At 49.5% G+C, this 20,099-nt stretch overlaps 1 protein-coding gene across 1 annotated transcript in view; it reads right to left on the reverse strand.

Moving 5' to 3' along the window:
* The window catches only part of mgat4a (alpha-1,3-mannosyl-glycoprotein 4-beta-N-acetylglucosaminyltransferase A), a 273,041-nt gene that overhangs the window by 89,605 nt on the left and 163,337 nt on the right, over positions 1 to 20,099 (reverse strand). The window contains exons 4-6 of the mRNA XM_038817905.1: positions 9,392 to 9,525; positions 2,588 to 2,634; positions 1,408 to 1,521 (exon numbers count right to left, since the gene is read on the reverse strand). Of these exons, the coding sequence (XP_038673833.1) occupies positions 1,408 to 1,521; positions 2,588 to 2,634; positions 9,392 to 9,525 (295 nt within the window). The remainder of the gene's footprint in view (positions 1 to 1,407; positions 1,522 to 2,587; positions 2,635 to 9,391; positions 9,526 to 20,099) is intronic.

Below are 20,099 nucleotides of genomic sequence, written 5' to 3' on the forward strand. Positions count from 1 at the left end.
AGAGATAGCTAGCAGAGCCAGCTCTTATAGTTCAGTACATGAGATCGACAAGACACAGCAACGGAGCTAACCAGCGAATACATCTCAAGAAGACCAGATTTTAAAGAAGATTGATTGTCAAGGTGGGCCTGAAGGTCCCTTTAACCAACCAGAAGGATCCAGAAGCAAGATATTTTTACCTTTCTGAAAAGAAAGTGTTTGCAGCTTTTAAAAGAAAAAAATATAATAATAAAATAACTTAATTTAACCTGAAATAGTGGTTATTCCTAAAGTCTACTTTACTTACTTAGCAATGCAGGACCCAGGACATCGATGCTACTAAGTGGTAAGTAGATAAAATCTTCGGTGAAGGTATGGGTTATACCAGGGGATAACTTGAAAATATAGTTTGACCTGAATAGCACCCACCGAAGCCTGCATCGGAGTCAGGGAGTGAGAATCCCTGTTCACCATTTAGCCCTTTTTGGTATAGGGGGAATTCTAAGAATAGTGGTGAGTTTTAACTTAAAGTGTTTTATACAGTTCCAGTATTACATCACTGCTTTTGTATTCAATACCTTGTCCAAAAAAGGAAAGCATTCCATATACTTTCTTTACTGCCTTGTCCACCTGTCCTGCCACCATCAAGGACCTGTGGATATGCACTCCAACATCTCTCACTTCCTCAGCCCCTCTCAATATCCTCCCATTTATTGAGTATTCCCATGCTTCCCTTGTTTGATCTTCTCAAATACATTACCTCGCACATTTCTGGACTGAATTCCATTTGCCACTTTTGCACCCACTCAAACCTTTGATATCATTTGGTAGTTGACAGCTATTCTCTTCACTATCAACTACACGGCCAATTTCCCCAATTAAGTCCAAATCATTGATAAATACAACAAACGGCAAGGGCCCCAACACTAAGCCCTGTGGAACACCATTGGAGACTGCTTTCCATTCACAATTCATCTATTGGCCACAGCCCTTTGTTGTCTGTCACTGAGTCAATAGTGGATCTAACTTGCCTGTATCCCATGGCTTTTTACTATTCTGACCAGTCTGCCACCACGACCCATTTATATCTCAGCATATTAACTAAAGCTGCACGTACAGCATCACAGCAACATCTCCACCATAGAGAACACAAGACTAATTCTCTAGGCCAAGTCAATACTTAATAATGATGTTTAATATGATATTCATATGAATTTCCACACAAGTGCAAAAATATTTACTGGCCATAGTGCAAAGAGGGAGCAATTATTTTTCTCCAAAATGATTCCAAAGAAGGAGCATCATGGTATGGTCAATACCTTCGCTGAACATTGAGCGAAGATCAAGGCTCCGTCAATGTGGCTACTTGGGATTCGTCAATTCTTTGACCAATGGGAGTCTGCTTGCATTGTCCAAAGCAGGGCTTACCTGACTCGCTCTTTTGAATCACCAAAGGTTTCCTTCAGGTTTGTCAAGTCTGGGTAGTAAGCGATGGGAGGTGAAATGACTTCTATTAACCCTGCATTGATTTCTGCGAAAAATCTGTCAACAAACCAAAACAATGTTCCGATGAAAATAACGCTCTTGTTCTGTCATTTTTTTTTTTAAATGTTCGTTGCTTTGGTTAGAGAACGATAAATCGAATTTAAGTTGGTTTGAAACAACATGGACACAAAACAACACAGACACACGGAAAGTTGAAAATAAACCTGATTTTTCCCAGCCAAATCCCCTTCTTGATTTGAATGCTGCTAGCCACCCATGGATTGATTGCCAAGACTATTTAAGAGCTGGCGGGCGAATTCAATGGTTAATCAATGTTTGCCATTGTTAAAAGCAAACACAAGTTGAAAGTTTTACATTAAGCTTTCACTGTAAATAAAGAAACTGACATTTTCTTTCATCAAAGGATCAGTTGAATAAAAATGTTGAATACAAGGAATTGTGGAATCACTTTAAGAAAAGGCATAGAGGGGGCAGCACGGTGGCACAGTGGTTAGCATTGCTGCCTAAGGCGTTGAGGATCCGGGTTCGAATCCCGGCCCTGGGTCACTGTTTGTGTGGAATTTGCACATTCTCCCCGTGTCTGCGTGGGTTTCACCCCCACAACCCAAAAGATGTGCAGGCTAGGTGGATTGGCCATGCTAAATTGCCCCTTAATTGGATAAAATAATTGGGTACTCTACATTTATTTAAAAAAAAGAAAAGGCATAGATTTTTGGTTGGTCATTTCAGATGTGATCTACCACAGGGATTGTAACCAGGATTTCCTCGCTCCACACCCACAGTAGCATGTAGCGGGTCAGAAACCAAAATGAGAAATTACATGAATGCATTGAACATCAAAGTAAGTTTTCAAGACAGAAATTGTGTTTGATATGCACGTCCAACTGAATTGAGACACCTTTTGAGTGCATCCATATTTAATAACAGATAAAAGTCAGAGTGCTTTCATAATAGATATTCAGAAATGTCAATATGGCCGGTGATGAAGTTATCATCCATTTATGCAGCAGCTAAATAATTTAGCAACTCTCAATTGCAAATTTAGTCATAATTGATTACAGGCTGAACATAGATCTTTGCGAGGGAATCTAGTTTGACTTACTCTTTCTCCAGGGTACCCACGACACTATGAACATGATCGAGATCAGTCTGTTGGGAAAGAGAAAAAAAATCTATTGGGATGGAAACTTACAAGCTTGAAAGGTCTACCTGTTGCTTCTTTACCTGTTGAATTTATCCTCACCTGCCTGGTGGGTTTCACGTTTAGGTTTGCTGGGTCAAAAGAGGGCAACTTGGTCTCAGCATCACATTGCATTTAGACCAGTGGAGGCAGTGGCTCAGCGGTACTGTCACTGGACTATTCATCCAGAGGTCCAGGATAATGCTTAATCCCCAGGTTCAAATCCCTCCCATGGCAGGTGGTGACATTTGAATTCAAGTCTGGAATTAAAAGTCTAATGATGACCATGAAACCACTGTTGATTTTTGTAAAAGCCCACCTGGTTCACTAATGTCCTTTAGGGAAGGAAATCTATTGTCCTTACCTGGTCTGGCCTACATGCGACTCCAGATCCACAGCAATGTGGTTGACTCTTAAATGCCCTCGTGCTGACCCAGCAAGAAGCACTCACATCCCATGAATGAATTTTAAAAAGATCAATCTTCACGGAAAATCCAACCTTCAAAGAGCGGCTCCCCACTGAAGGGAACACTTCCATAGCTCAGCCAGCATGTTGTTAACGGACCAGGAGGAACCAGTCTGTTCCATTATAAGAAACAAAATACCTGTGGATGGACCTGCTGCACCACCTTAGCATTGGTGCTATTTTGAACAATATAAAATTACAAAGTTAATTGAGATTTAATAAACTGTGCAATCGCTAACTGCAGGCTACAGAAGAGTGGCTTGCTTCCTGAAGCAGTACTGGAACAATTTTTTTAATTGTTCCATTCATCTTAAAGGAAAAGAACATTTATAAAAATAATACTTGTGCAGCAATTCTCAAAAGGCATTTGAAATGGGTTGGAAGAATCTATATTTTCATTCACAAATGCATCTTTTGTTACCGCCAACAATCAAAGAGGGCAGTTGAAATTTAAGAAGGTTAGCTTTTCCCATGATCCCATTTGATGTTGTAAAAGGACGGGAAAAATTCCAAAATGGAACCCTGGCTCAAAAGACCACGGGCAGGGTTCCCTGGTCTCCGACGTCGAAATAGTGTTCGGCCGGAGATTCCATGTTTGTGCCGAAAGTGGGGGCGGCGCCACGCTTGCGAAACTCCGCCCCCTCCCAAACAGCGTAGTCAGAGTATGCCCGCCACACGCCGAGAGGACAGCCTCAGGACGGCACCCAAGGCCTTCCCCTGATGCTTCGCCCCTGGTGGGCCAAGTTTCCGACAGCGTGGGTCACTCATACTATATTTTTTCGAGACCCTGGCATTGCGGCTGTCGACTGAGTCCAGCGCCGCCGTTCCGCTGGCAGAGGGGGCTTTGGCGAGGACTGGGTGCAATGGTGGGAGGTGGTCCAGGCATGGCAAGCCTGGCCAAAGGGTGGCATTATTTGGCAGGCCAGGTCCACGCGAGGCAAGCACCACGTTGCACGGCGCGGCCACTGCAGGCCGCTGCCGTGCGCATGCACGGCCACAGACCCGGCAATTGTCCTGCCATATCCGCAGTTATGACCGGGCTTTATGCTGCGTGCCTGCTAGCCACCCACCAGACAGAGGATCAGTGCAGCTTTTGCATCGTTTTTTGGGGCGTAAAACACCCAAATCGGAGAATCAGTTAGCCGACGCCGAAATCGGGGCGTGCGATTGGGTGGACAATACCTCCCGATGCCAAAATCACGGCAGGCACGGGATTGGTGCTGAATCGCAATGCTCTGTGTCCTCGAAAAACGGCATCATTGTGACGCATGCCGCGGGTAGTTGAAACCCAGTTTGCACACCATTAGTAGGCCCACCCGTGATTCTCAGCCTCCGATGGGCCGAGTTCCTGACGGCACGGTCTTTGTGTGCTCTCAAACATCGTGAATGTGCCGTGGGTGGCTGCGGAGAGAGAGTGGGCATATGGACAGTGTCCAGCACCGCCATACTTCGCCGACAGCTGTGCCACTGGCTGGGGGGGGGCTTCTGCCAGGACGGGTAGTGGTGGGTGGTCAGGAGGTGGACTATGGGGTAGGATTGGATGCCATGCGGCTGCGCATGCCGCTGACAGCCAGCTTTAAACCTGGTGCCTGGGTTCTATAGGTGACACCCCCGGGCACCCCCTAGGTGCCCTCTGGCCCAGCCGACCAATCAGCTGTGTGGACGCTCCGGCACAACCTGTCCCATCTTTTCGGCGGAGTGTATTATTTATGTGCGGCTGCAGCTTGTCAGCCCTGCAAGTGTCCATTACGGACCCGGCAAATCCTGCACCATTTTTACATGGTGTTCCATGTAACGCCGATGCTAGCCCATCACCGGTAGCAGATGTGAAAGTCCACGGATTCTCCGTTGGTGTCAACATTTAGTCTCAGAAACGGAGAATCCAGCCCCGCCGTAACTTTTACTGTTTTTAAAGAAAAGTGGAGGAAGAGTCACAGGACTAATTAGTTTAAGAAGAAAAAATTATTAAACTCGAAAAGTTGGATTATGCCACAGCACTCCCATAGTTCCCTCTTACTTTAATAATGCACACACATTTTAAGATTAGCATGGATCACAAAGTCCATCTTCAGCTACAATGGTCCCAGCAACACAAAGTCCCTTTTGAGCACACACATTGGCTGTGGTCAAATACACTCTCCACTCTGAACCACTAGTCAATGTCAGTGGATTTCTCCCCAGATGATTGTCACATGAGAGTTTCCAAACTCCACTCCTAAAATACACTTTAAAATCTTCTTTCACAATAATGCTTTCCATTAGTGATTTAAATTCCCAAATCCAGTCCAGGTTTTTGAAATAACACTTTTAAACAAAGCATCTGTTCCATTTTAAATAACAAATCCAGGATCCAGATTTTGCCATTCCCCTTTTATGATTTCTATGTCTTGACTGTTGTACAAACTGTGCATAATTTCTTTAAATATCAATTCACAGACTGTATTACGATGGCATCAAACTTCTGATTTATCCCTGAAGTTTCCTTTCCCACTTTAAATCTGGTTACTGAAATTATCTCTAACTCAGAACACTTTGTTAACTCCTCCTTTAATTCTTCTGAACAATACCTTGGTCTCTGTTCTCTTAACTTCAGTTGTCTTAGTACATTTGTTCTGTTTCAATTCCCTGGGTATCAGGACAGTAACTGGTTCCTTGAAACCCTGCCTCTTTACAGTTCCCTTGCCCTGTCAAGCTTCTCCAAGCAGAGTTGATAGATGCTCACTCCCCAGTGTTCTGCCTCTAACTGCCAACAAATTCAGCTAAAACGAAGAATAAAGGAAACCCCTTCCCTCTGAAAAGTGGCCCTCCATTTCTAAGCAACCGCTTCTAGTTTTACTCTCTACACCGTAGCCCTCTCTAAGCACAATAGTAAAAGTTCAAACTGAACCAACCCACATACATATAAACACCTTTGTCCAGCGTGAACTGTAAGTGAAATGAAATGAAATGAAATGAAAAATGAAATGAAAATTGCTTATTGTCACAAATAGGCTTCAAATGAAGTTACTGTGAAAAGCCCCTAGTCACCACATTCCGGCACCTGTTCAGAGAGGCTGATACGGGGAGGCTGATATAGGTTTTACCCTTCCAGGCACAGAAGCATTAAAGTAAACCCACTTAAAACTATACCATCTTTCTGATGTTTACCAGTACAAATACTAATCCTTTAAAACTACCTTTGTTTTCCTAACACTTTGTACACTGTAGAAACATTAAGGTAGAGTTTAAAAAAAACCTAAATCACACTGTGGTTATCAGGAAATTGCCACAAAACTCAATCTTGGAACAATTTTCCTTCCCATCACATTGAACTTGAATGTCAGAATTTGTTTTCCTCCCTGGTATACAGATCTCTGTGACAGATACAGCATTGTCCAATAACTCGTTTAAAGATGTCCCTGCATTGTCTGTTAAGCACATCTCGGAGACTGTATAAAAGCTGCAACAATTGCTCATTTCAAAGTGCATAAATAAACGGCTCAAAGCTTTATTCTTACGGTTCAAGAGGTCCATATGAACTCCTGAACGGAATTATATTCCTCATGCCACAAATGGAGCCTTGTATTCTGCAGCTCTCTGTTGCTCAAGGTTTTCATTCATGCTCACCACTTCCTCTCCCTCACCCTTTACAATTGATATTCGAAACATTCTGGCCAAATAACTATCTCCAATGGCCTCCTTGTATTGTGCTGTCCTTTCTTCAATGGTGTATTCTGCTCTGTCTCAGTCTTGCTGTTCATCCTTTAATCTGTCTGGCAGTGGCACAGATTACGATGCCTTCCAGCTATTTTTCCTGCTTCCTTCTTGTCACTCACCCAGTTTCTGCATTGCTCTTGGAAATTCTCTCAAAATTCCCGTCATGCTTATCATGCGCCGTCTTCCCTACAGTTCCTCGACTGTAGAAAGCACCGCTGGCTCAGCTGGGTGGCCCTGTGCCACAGTGGGAGGCACAGCAGGTCTGCGGTGAGGGGGTCGGCACCCTCAGTCTAGCAAAGTAGCCGGTGGGGAAGTGGTGCAGGGAATAATAAAAACAGAAAATGCTGGAGAAACCCAGCAGGTCTGGCAGCATCTGTGGCGAGAAACAGAACTAACGTTTCGGGCCTAAGTGACCCTCCCACAGAGTATCGTCTGTTTTTATTTCAGATTTCCAGCATCTGCAGTATTTTGCTTTTATTTAAGTGACGCAGATTGTTGTGCGATGGAGCAAGGGGGAAAGGGGGGGGGGGGGGGGAGATATGCTAACAGGGAGAGAAAAACAACATGAAAGCTGGAACAAAGCTGACTCCTGTCACCTCACCGTCAGAACTAGTAAAATCCTGGGTGGAGATAGGAAGGCTAAAACGCACTGAAAAAAATAGCATCGTTCTCAATTCCAAAGCTTGCAAACGTGGCAGTTGTCCACTTCAGCAAGGCCCTTCAGCATGTTGCATTTCTGAATGAGCTCACCTCCCATTCCTCAAACCTGATTTAGTCAGCCTCATAAAACAATCCCTTTCATAGGACCACTGGAGTAGGAGTAGGCCATTCAGCCCCTTGAACCAAATCCCATCTGTATTAGACCTTCCAAAATGCATTTGTCCAGATTAAACTCCATCTGCCGTCTCTCTGCCCAAGTCTCCGACAGACCTCATCGCTATCTGCAACTCCACCAACCTTTGTGTCGCCCGCAAACTTACTAATCAGACCAGTTACATTTTCCTCCAAATCATTTATATATATTACAAGCCGCCACGGTCCCAGACTCGATGTTAATCCCAACCAAAATCAAATGATAAGCAATATAATTTATTTGTAAAATTGCATGCCTCCATTTGTAAAGGACGCACACCAATACATCCAAAAAGCTATTACTTCTCAAAATAAGAAATCTATTTGTTGGCGGATAAAATCTTGGCATTTCAGATGGTAATTCATTGCCAACAAGCTGTGCTATTAATTTAGACTTAGCTGTTTTGTGCTATGCATGTTTTAAAATATTAAAAGCTCCTTTACTTGGTGATTTAATAATACCATCAATATCAGGACAAAAAGCACAAAAAAAATTGTTAATGTTTCCAAACAACATTCTACCAGAATAAATAATTATTTTGAGATGATTCAGGAAGTCCAAGAAGAAGTTATCAAATCTAACTATAGCCACAGGGACACACTTTACAAGGTGTCTGGAATAGCACAGTGCTCAATACGAGTTACTAATCAGGATTGTTGAAGAGTACATCCAATCCAATCCAATCTATACTCTCTTCCAATGAGCCCATACGTTAGAAATGCTGCTTTGCAAAAAACATCCTTCATTTTAACTCCATTCATTCAGTGGCTGTCACTGCCAAAGGCAGCATTTATTTCCCATCAATGGTTGTCCTGAGCTGGATGTGCACATAGGCCAAAGGACTGTTGGTTTTCATCACTAAAAGGACATTTGTGACCCAGTTGAGTCTTTGCAACGGTATGACAGCCTCATGGCTTCCTTTACTAATGCAAGTAAATCTTTCCCTCCCAGACATGCATAAACCAAATTCAAATCACCAAACTACCACAATGGGATTTGAATAAACCTTCTGAGGATGAAGACCAGGCTTCTAGAGTTCTAGATCAGTTACATATAACCGTAGCATTATCACATCCTGCCGTATCACAATTTAAAACAGAATCCACTCAAAGCTAGAGGTTGACTGTTGAAGCATGCATCAAGATGTAATATTTTGCTTGCAGACCAGGAGTAAATGTTAAGAGGTTGGATTGAATTGGTTGGTTGAATTCTGATTGATTGATTTTTATCATCGATCAATAAATATCAATCAATCAATCAATCAATCCGAATTCCACCAAATTTCACTTCCTCCACACCTATGATCCTGGGACAGCACCCATAATTTACATAAGATGCCTGACTCCACACCTTTTTGAAAACCATCACATAAATCTTCATAACACGTCTGAAGAATAAAGAAACTCCAATTCCATTCCATTACAGACCAACTGGTTTGCTGATTGAGCTGATATGCACTTCTAGGACAAACTGATTTGCCTGAAGCCAGTAGATAGGGTTTTTATTTTTGATTCAAGAATTCTAGGTAGCAACAGGGGTAAGCAAGGAGCATTAGAATTTCAAGTATGGATACCACAATTAGAAAAAAACAGAAATGGAGAATGGGTTTTACTTCAGCAATGGTCATCGCAGACAAATACAATTGGAAAAAGCCACAAAAACACACACACACATCCCCAAACACACACAGTAAAATAAACACTGTTCTTACCTCGCCGACAAATACCACAATTACACAATCCAGCTTCTCTTCAGAAGACAACTTATCCAGTAACGAGTGAAGCGTCTCGGCAAGATAGGACTTAACTTTCCTCTTCACGGTGGGAATCCCCAACACTAAGGACACTGGAGGCAAAGGATTGTACAGACAATTAGACAAAAATGGCTGGACTGAGTCGAAACACGTCATGAAAGGGAATTTACTGATGGGAAAAATAAAAACAGAACACAGTTGGGTCCTCATTACAAATCCTCCAAGTGAAGAATGTCTGGCGCCATGGGCGGGGGTCACCAAGCTATCTGGCGGGCTAGCTCACGGAAGTGCAGTGCTGTTACTAGGGGGAGGGGGGAGGGATGGTCTGCTGATGGGGGAGGCACGTTTGCTGTGGGACAGAAAGGAGGTCGGGGGCGGAGGCTGTCTGGGGGAAGGCCGGCGGATGCGTTAGGCGCAGGCTGGACGCTGGCCCAAGAAAGGTGATGGCTGATCGGCGAAGGGGGGGGAAGGGGGAGGGGGGTGATGAGCCCCCCAACTAGACTGATCACATGGAACGTAAGAGGGCTAAATAGGCCGGTTAAGAGGGCACGCGTGTTCGCGCATTTGAGGGGACTGAAGGCGGACGTGATAATGTTATAGGAGACGCACCTTAGAGTAACTGATCAGATTAGATTAAGGAAGGGATGGGTCGGACAGGTTTTTCATTCTGGGCTGGACTCGAAGACAAGAGGTATCGCGATTCTGATTAATAAGCGAGTGGTGTTTGAGGCGGGAAGAGTAGTTACAGATGTGGAGGCCGGTACATTATGGTCATTGGGAAGCTGGAGGGGCTGCCGGTGGTACTCGTGAATGTGTATGTGCCCAATTGGGATGATGTGGAGTTTATAAAGAGGATGTTGGAGAAGATCCCAGACCTGGATTTGCACAAGTTGGTCATTGGAGGGGACTGTAATACAATTATCGACCCTGGGTTAGACCGGTCGAGCTCAAGAATGGGCAGGGTGCCAGCAATGATGAAGGAGCTCAAGAACGGGCAGGGTGCCAGCAATGATGAAGGACCCATGGAGATTTGGGCAGCCGAGAGTGAAGGAGTTCTCCTTCTACTCACACGTGCATAAAGTGTACACCCGGATTTACTTTTCTATTTTGAACCGGGCTCTACTGATGGGGGTAGTAGGCATGGGGTATTCGCCGATCACAATCTCAGATCATGCACCGCACTGGGTTGACCTACAGGTTAGCAAGGAGAGTAGCCAGCGCCCACACTGGAGGCTGGATGTGGACCTTTAGCTGATGAAGAGGTGTGCAGGCGGTTGAGGAAATGTATTCAGAACTACCTGGAAGTCAACGACACGCGTGACGTTTTGGCGGTGGTGGTCTGGGATGCATTGAAGGTGGTGGTTAGATCTCGATACGGGCCCACAGGGAGAAGGCAGACAGAGCAGAGACAGACCGACTGATAAAGGAAATATTGCAGGTCGACAGGAGGTATGCAGAGGCCTCAGAGGCAGGGCTTCTCAGGGAGCGATGGAGGCTACAGGCGGAGTTTGGCTTGTTAACCACAGGGAGGGTGGTGGAGCAGCTGAGAAAGGCGAGGGGGGTGATCTATGAGTATGGAGAGAAGGCCAGCACAATGCTTGCGCAGCAGCTTAGAAAGAGGGAGGCAGCCAGGGAGATAGGGAAAGTAAAAGAAGGGGACGGGAACCTGGTTGGAGATTCAGCAGGGGTTAATATGGCATTCAAGGAGGTTGTATGAGTCGGAACCCCCAGCTGGGCCAGAGGGGATGAGGCACTTTTTAGGGGGCTGAATTTCCCGAAGGTGGACGGGGGGGGTTTGGTGGAAGGGCTGGGGGCCACGATCGGATTGGAGGAAATAGCAGAGGGGCTGAAAGCCATGCAGTTGGGTAAAGCCCCGGGGCCGGACGGGTACTGTGGTGGTATGATTTGCATAGCTGTCTGCCATTGGGGCAGAACACCGGCTTACCATTGGCCCTGGTCTGTCATGTGCCTCTCGACCGATTGGTTGAGACCAGTCATGTGACAGCCTCTCGACCAATCGGAGAGCCGAGTTAACCACGCCTCCATACCGAGGTATAAATAGTCTGAACGCCCGGCGGTCGTCCATTTTATTGTAGTCGACCGCAGGGCTGAGTTCTAGCTTATTAAAGCCTAACTTTGGTATAGCAATCTCTCGTGCAATTGATGGCTCATCAGGTACCCAGTGGAGTTCTATAAAAAGTTCTCTGGGATATTGGGGCCGCTGTTGATGAGGACATTCAATGAGGCAAGGGAACGTGGGGTGCTTCCCCCCGACGATGTCACAGGCCACGATTTCATTGATCCTGAAGCGGGATTTGGGCGGTGCTTTATTGACTGGGTCAGGCTGTTGTGTCAGGCTCCTGGAACACAGTCTCGCTTCATGCAGACGACCTGCTCCTGTATGTTTCGGACCCACTAGAGGGGATGGACGCAATTAAGAGGATTCTGGGGGAATTTGGCCGGTTCTCGGGTATAAACTAAATATGGGGACGTGAGATGTTTGCGGTCCAGACAAGGGGGCAGGAGAGGCAATTGGGGGAGCTGCCGTTTAGGGTGGTCGGGGGAAGCTTTCAATACCTAGGCATCCAAGTGCATGGGAATGGGAACAGCTATTAGTAGACCAAATGAAGGAGGATTTTCGAAGGTGGGACACGCTCCCGTTGTCACTATCCGGGAGGGTGCAGACAGTGAAAACAAAGTCTCCTGAACTTGGATTAGCGAGGGGAAATGAGTTTAGGTACCTGCAGGTGCGAGACTTCCTCCGCAGGCAGGTCTCAACCTTCCCGCTCCTACCACCAAGGGGGATACAGGACAGGGTAGTTTCCAGAGTGGGGGTGGGAGAAGGGAGGGTTTCTGACATTTACAAGGAACTCATGGGGTCAGAGGAGATGCAGACCGAGGAGCTGAAACACAAGTGGGAAGAGGAGGTAGGTGGCGAGATAGAGGATGGTCTCTGATGCGGACGCGTTGAGTAGAGTCAACGCGTCCACAACATGCGTCAGGCGAAGCCTGATACAGTTTAAGGTCGTTCACCGGGCCCACATGACAGTGGCCCACATGAGCAGGTTCTTTGGGGTAGAAGACAGGTGTGCAAGGTGCGCGGGAGGACCGGCGAACCATGTCCATATGTTCCGGGTATGCCTGAAGCTTAGGGGATTCTGGCAGGGGTTTGCGGATGTCATGTCCACGGTGTTGAAGACAAGGGTGGCACCCAGTCCAGAGGTGGCTATTTTCGGAGTGTCGGAAGACCCGGGAATCCAGGAGGAGAAAGAGGCAGACATTCTGTCCTTTGCTTCCCTGGTAGCCCGGAGACGGATACTATTAGCTTGGAGGGACTCAAAGCCCCCGAAGTCGGAGACCTGGCTATCGGACATGGCTAGCTTTCTCTGTTTTGAGAAAATCAAGTTCGCCTTGAGAGGGTCATTGTTGGGGTTCGCCCGGAGGTGGCAACCATTCGTCGACTTCTTTGGGGAAAATTAACCATCAGCAGAAGGGGGGGGGGTTAGATTAGTTTAGAGTAGGGGGTTAGTAAAGGTGGGACCTGTAAGGGAGGGAGACGGCTTTTGCACTATGTTTATAGTTTCATGTACATTGTTTATTTTGTAGTTGTTGTAAAACCATAAATACCTCAATAAAATGTTTATATTTTTTTTTAAATCCTCCAAATGAAGGAGCTTCTCTTGAAATGCACTTGAGCTTTTCTTGGCCAAGAAGGAAATAATAGAAGGCGCTGAACACAAACCTTCATTCAATAGAAAATGACTGCTCGAATAATTATTCTGCGTACATGCCGTTGCAAGCAAAAAACAAATTCACGCAACATTGAGGGGAAAAGATGGTTGATCTGGCCATTGCTTAATCAGTGGGGTCAGTCAGGTCGTCAGGATAACAGCGTGGGGAATGCAGCATTTACAAACATTCACTTTCGCCAAACAACCCTCCTCCTCCTACAGCCCAACCAGCAACCTAGATTTCACTGCTGCTTGACAGGACAGTCACTAAACATGAGTTTGCAATGCTTTTTGCACTGTACTATGATAGCACTGAGCAGTCAAGCAAACCAAGACATCTGTGACAAATTTAAAAATACCCTCGGTTGCAACCTTGACATATTTACCATCAGCTGCATGTTGTTATAGGATCGGAGAATTTAGTAGCACAAAACAGGCCATTCAAGTTTGTGCCCATGTTTTCCTTCTTGCGTCACCCAGTCCATACTTGCCATCCTGATCATTCACAACCATCTAAAAGTGAGGTTTTGTTCACTGTCAGTTCCACTGCTCCATTCAGAATTCAGCGGCCTATGCAGAAATCCCAGGCAGCTGAAGCCTGCATGTTATTCAGGCTCTGCTGTAGGCCAGCAAGTGCTTGAACCTTTCCTGAATGGGGGAAAATGGACAAGGCATTTCCCTCGACCGCAGCAGGAAAAAAGGGCTAAGACAACTCCCTCCCTTGATCACCACTCCGAGCTCCCCACCAGTATCCTGGGCTGTCACCGCAGAGCAGAAACTTAAACTGAACCAGTGGTATCAACAGCGCGGCTAAATGGAAGACAGAAGCTGGGTGATCTGCTGTGCAAAGTGGTGCACTGAGGCTTTATTACACTGAGATGTGTGGCCTCCTACAGCAGCTGATGAAATGGATGCTGTACGGGGAGCACACATATTTATACTCCACCTACTGGGCGGAGCCAGCAGGCAGGGATCTACCCCCATATCTGTAGTAGAGGGGCCTTACCGTAAATCACCTATATATATACAACATATACATCACATTCACCCCGTTAAAAAAAATGAGTCTAGCGGGGGTGGTGGAGAAAAATATACCGAAAGTTGTGTTTAAAATCACAGAGAATATTACAAATTCAGGTGGTCCGGTGCCTTGATCGCTCGTCGAGAGCGCCGCAGCGCTGGTGGCGACTCAGGCAGCGGCTTGGTCTTCGGTGACTCCGGGAACGTGTCGAAATCCTCTTCATCCCCGGGTGGGAGCAAGGGGAGGACGGATTGTCCTGGAGCAGGGGCTGCGGTGGGGTGCACCGGGGGAAGGGAGGGTGGCGCTGGGGCAGAGGGGGGGGGTGGGTGCGGGGGTGTGTTAGGAATCAGCTGGTGCCAGGTCCCTGAGTGAGACTGTGTCTTGGCGGCCGTCGGGGTACGCTACATAGGCGTACTGCGGGTTGGCGTGGAGTAGCTGTACCCTCTCAACCAACGGGTCCGCCTTGTGGAGTCGAACGTGTCTACGGAGGAGAACTGGTCCTGGAGCTGCCAGCCATGTTGGGAGCAAAACCCCGGAGGTGGACTTCCTGGGGAAGGCAAAGAGACGTTCATGGGGGGTTTCATTAGTCGCGGTGCTCAGGAGCGACCAAATGGAGTGAAGTGGGTCAGGGAGGACCTCCTGTCAGTGGGAGGCCGGGAGAGTTCTGGATCGTAGGGCCAGCTGGACGGCCCTCCAGACCGTCCCATTCTCCCTCTCCACCTGCTCGTTTCCCCTGGGGTTGTAGCTGGTCGTCCTGCTTGAGGCAATTCCCCTGTTGAGCAGGAACTGGCGCAGTTAATCGCTCATGAATGAGGATCCCCTGTCGCTGTGGACGTAGGCGGGGAAGCAGAACAGAGCGAAGATGGCGTTGAGGGCTTTGATGACGGTGGCAGACGTCATGTCGGGGCATGGGACAGCAAAGGGGAATCTGGAATATTCATCGATCACCCTGAGAAAGTACGTGTTCCGGTCGGTGGAGGGGAGGGGCTTTTTGAAGTCCACGCTGAGGCGTTCAAAGGGGAGGGAGGCCTTCACAGGCGCGCACAGTCTGGCTGGTAGAAGTGCGGTTTACACTCCGCGCAGACCTGGCAGTCTCTGGTGATCGCTCTGACTTCCTCAATGGAGTAGGGCAGGTTGCGGGCCTTGATGAAATGGTAGAGGGGAAGCCGCTGAACTCCATGCCCTGGACAGTGAGAGTGGTGATGCAGTACCCCCGGATCACCACGGAGTGTGATCCGGAGGCCAGGGAGATTCTCTGGTTAGCGGGGTGTACCACGAGGGAGCAGGGCCTTACCGTATTGGGGTGAATGAAGCTCTCAGTGCTCCCGGAGTCCAGCAGGCAGGAGATCTCGTGTCCGTTGACCTTCACTTTAGTTGAAGCGGTCACGAGGTTGTGTAGTCGAGACTGGTCAATCGTGACCGAGTGGAGACGTGGCTGGTTGTCGGCGAGAGGTCGAGCGTGGCCCCTTCTAAGAGGCGTTGGTGGATGTAGTCAGACCCTATGCCCGTAACAAATGCATCTCTCATTAGCAAATTCGAGTGTTCTGTGGCCGAAACGGCCCGGCAGTCACAGTCTCTAACTAGGGCTAGCAGGGCACACCAGAAATCTTCCACAGACTCACCGGGATGTTGGTGCCGCGTGGAGAGGAGATGCCTGCCGTAGATTTTGTTAGTCCGCTGTGCGTAGTTCTCCTTCAGTAGCGCCATGGCCTCTGCGTAGGTCGGCGAGTCCTGGACGAGTGGAAAGACGTTGGAGCTCAGCTGCGTGTACAGAATCTGGAGCTTCTGGGCTTCTGGGATTGCGTCTGGCGCAGACCTGATGTCCGCCTCAAAACAGGCTAGCCAATATTCAAAGTCCTTTTTGGCGTTGGCTGCTTGAGGATGCAGCTGCAGGCGAACTGGCTTGATGCGGAGGTCCATCTTCTGAAAAACTCAGTGTAATAAATTGATGCACTATCAATTATGCAAAGACGAGAGTCGAATGTAATCGAGGCTTTATTACACTGAGATGTGTGGCCTCCCACAGCAGCTGACGAAATGGCTGCTGTAGGGGGAGCACACATATTTATACTCCACCTATTGGGCGGAGCCAGCAGGCAGGGATTACCCCGTACCTGTAGTACAGGGGCCTTACCGTAAAACACCTATATATACAATATATACATCAGTGGTGACTACCACACAAAGTGACTTGTCTCTAAAAGCCGCTCCAATGTCTAAGGCTGATGCCAAGGTTGGGATAGAATATACACCACTTGCGCATCTGGCTGCAACAATATTGAAGAAAACTGACACAATTCAGGGTAGAGCAGTTTACCTGAAGGACACCTACAGCCAGATTCCATTGCTGGAGCGTTACGGCTGCAGTGTGTATGGTCTACACTGTGCACTGGACCAACTAACCAATTTTTCCTTCATTGGCATCGCTGGCAAGGCCAGGATTTGTTGCCCTTGCCCCTAATTTCCCTCAAGAGGATGGTGGGAAGCTGCCTACTTGAATCTTGCAGTCCATGCGATGCAAAGTGCTGGTAGGAAGAGAGTTCTAGGATTTTAAACTCCATGACAGCGAAGGAAAGGCGATAAAGTTCCAAGTTAGGAAGGTGTGTGATGTGGAGGGGAACTTGCAGGTTGTGGTGTTCCCATACATCTGCTGCCCTTGTCCTTCTAGGTGCAGAGGCTGAGGTTTGGAAGGGACTTATTACAATCCCAGACCAGATCAGTTGCTAGGATTCTGGACAGAAACCCCGATATTTGTAAGGCAGTGAGGAAAGGATACTTCACTCCAAGAGCATAAACTGGGATATGGCCTATCAAAACAAACATTACTAACATAGTATTGCTAACTTTAACATTATAAAGAAAATAGCTTACAATTACAGGTTAAACAATGCTGACTAATACAAAGATACAATCCTAACTGTTATGTTTATCTCCATTCAAACAAAATCCATCGCAGGTCAAAGCCCACTTTTAAATAAAGTTAGCAGACCCAAGAATGCCTGCTGTAAACAGATGTCTTGGGTAAACGACTGAGAGAGAGAGAGCGAGAGCGAGAGCGCGAGTGGCAGAGAGAGAGAGCGAGTGCCAGAGAGAGAGAGCGAGTGGCAGAGAGAGAGCGCGAGTGGCAGAGAGAGAGCGCGAGTGGCAGAGAGAGAGCGCGAGTGGCAGAGAGAGAGAGCGAGTGCCAGAGAGAGAGAGCGAGTGGCAGAGAGAGAGCGCGAGTGGCAGAGAGAGAGCGCGAGTGGCAGAGAGAGAGCGAGAGTGGCAGAGAGAGAGCGAGAGTGCCAGAGAGAGAGCGCGAGTGCCAGAGAGAGAGCGCGAGTGCCAGAGAGAGAGCGCGAGTGCCAGAGAGAGAGCGCGAGTGGCAGAGAGCGCGAGTGGCAGAGAGAGAGCGCGAGTGCCAGAGAGAGAGCGCGAGTGCGAGAGAGCGCGAGTGCGAGAGAGAGAGCGCGAGTGCCAGAGAGAGAGCGCGAGTGCCAGAGAGAGAGCGCGAGTGGCAGAGAGAGAGCAAGAGTGCCAGAGAGAGAGCGCGAGTGCCAGAGAGAGAGCGCGAGTGCCAGAGAGAGAGCGCGAGTGGCAGAGAGAGAGCGCGAGCGGCAGAGAGAGAGCGCGAGCGCCAGAGAGAGAGCGCGAGCGCCAGAGAGAGAGCGCGAGCGCGAGAGAGAGAGCGCGAGCGCGAGAGAGAGAGCGCGAGTGGCAGAGAGAGAGCGCGAGTGGCAGAGAGAGAGCGCGAGTGGCAGAGAGAGAGCGCGAGTGGCAGAGAGAGAGCGCGAGTGGCAGAGAGAGAGCGCGAGTGGCAGAGAGAGAGCGCGAGTGGCAGAGAGAGAGCGCGAGTGGCAGAGAGAGAGCGCGAGTGGCAGAGAGAGAGCGCGAGTGGCAGAGAGAGAGCGCGAGTGGCAGAGAGAGAGCGCGAGTGGCAGAGAGAGAGCGCGAGTGGCAGAGAGAGAGCGCGAGTGGCAGAGAGAGAGCGCGAGTGGCAGAGAGAGAGCGCGAGTGCCAGAGAGAGAGCGCGAGTGGCAGAGAGAGAGCGCGAGTGCCAGAGAGAGAGCGCGAGTGGCAGAGAGAGAGCGCGAGTGGCAGAGAGAGAGCGCGAGTGGCAGAGAGAGAGCGCGAGTGGCAGAGAGAGAGCGCGAGTGGCAGAGAGAGAGCGCGAGTGGCAGAGAGAGAGCGCGAGTGGCAGAGTGAGAGCGCGAGTGGCAGAGAGAGAGCGCGAGTGGCAGAGAGAGAGCGCGAGTGGCAGAGAGAGAGCGAGAGTGGCAGAGAGAGAGCGAGAGTGCCAGAGAGAGAGCGAGAGTGCCAGAGAGAGAGCGAGAGTGCCAGAGAGAGTGAGTGGCAGAGAGAGAGCGCGAGTGCCAGAGAGAGAGCGCGAGTGCGAGAGAGAGAGCGTGAGTGGCAGTGAGAGAGCGCGAGTGGCAGAGAGAGAGTGCGAGTGGCAGAGAGAGAGCGCGAGTGGCAGAGAGAGAGCGCGAGTGGCAGAGAGAGAGCGCGAGTGGCAGAGAGAGGGCGCGAGTGCGAGAGAGCGCGAGTGCGAGAGAGCGCGAGTGGCAGAGAGAGAGCGCGAGTGGCAGAGAGAGAGAGTGAGTGGCAGAGAGAGAGCGCGAGTGCCAGAGAGAGAGCGCGAGTGCGAGAGAGAGAGCGTGAGTGGCAGTGAGAGAGCGCGAGTGGCAGAGAGAGAGTGCAAGTGGCAGAGAGAGAGCGCGAGTGGCAGAGAGAGAGCGCGAGTGGCAGAGAGAGAGCGCGAGTGCGAGAGAGCGCGAGTGCGAGAGAGCGCGAGTGGCAGAGAGAGAGCGCGAGTGGCAGAGAGAGAGGGCGAGTGGCAGTGAGAGAGCGCGAGTGCCAGAGAGAGAGCGCGATTGCCAGAGAGAGAGAGCGCGAGTGCCAGAGAGTGAGCGCGAGTGCGAGAGAGCGCGAGTGCCAGAGTGAGAGCGCGAGTGGCAGAGAGAGAGCGCGAGTGGGAGAGAGAGAGCGCGAGAGTGCCAGAGAGAGAGAGCGAGAGTGCCAGAGAGAGAGAGCGCGAGTGGCAGAGAGAGAGAGCGCGAGTGCCAGAGAGAGAGAGCGCGAGTGCCAGAAAGAGAGCGCGAGTGGTAGAGAGAGAGCGCGAGTGGCAGAGAGAGAGCGAGAGTGCCAGAGAGAGAGCAAGAGAGAGAGCGAGAGTGCCAGAGAGAGAGCGAGAGTGCCAGAGAGAGTGAGTGGCAGAGAGAGAGCGCGAGTGCCAGAGAGAGAGCGCGAGTGCGAGAGAGAGAGCGTGAGTGGCAGTGAGAGAGCGCGAGTGCCAGAGTGAGAGCGCGAGTGGGAGAGAGAGAGCGCGAGTGGGAGAGAGAGAGCGCGAGAGTGCCAGAGAGAGAGAGCGAGAGTGCCAGAGAGAGAGAGCGCGAGTGGCAGAGAGAGAGAGCGCGAGTGCCAGAGAGAGAGAGCGCGAGTGCCAGAGAGAGAGCGCGAGTGGTAGAGAGAGAGCGCGAGTGGTAGAGAGAGAGCGCGAGTGGCAGAGAGAGAGCGAGAGTGGCAGAGAGAGAGCGCGAGTGGCCAGAGAGAGAGCGCGAGTGCCAGAGAGAGAGCGCGAGTGCCAGAGAGAGAGCGCGAGTGCCAGAGAGAGAGCGCGAGTGCCAGAGAGAGAGCGCGAGTGCCAGAGAGAGAGCGCGAGTGCCAGAGAGAGAGCGCGAGTGCCAGAGAGAGAGCGCGAGTGCCAGAGAGAGAGCGCGAGTGGGAGAGAGAGAGCGCGAGTGGCAGAGAGAGAGCGTGAGTGGCAGAGAGAGAGCGTGAGTGGCAGAGAGAGAGCGCGAGTGCCAGAGAGAGAGCGCGAGTGCCAGAGAGAGAGCGCGAGTGCGAGAGAGCACGAGTGCCAGAGAGAGAGCGCGAGTGGCAGAGAGAGAGCGCGAGTGGCAGAGAGAGAGCGCGAGTGGCAGAGAGAGAGCGC

Source organism: Scyliorhinus canicula, chromosome 14, assembly GCF_902713615.1.
Source record: "Scyliorhinus canicula chromosome 14, sScyCan1.1, whole genome shotgun sequence".
Classification (NCBI taxonomy): domain Eukaryota; kingdom Metazoa; phylum Chordata; class Chondrichthyes; order Carcharhiniformes; family Scyliorhinidae; genus Scyliorhinus; species Scyliorhinus canicula.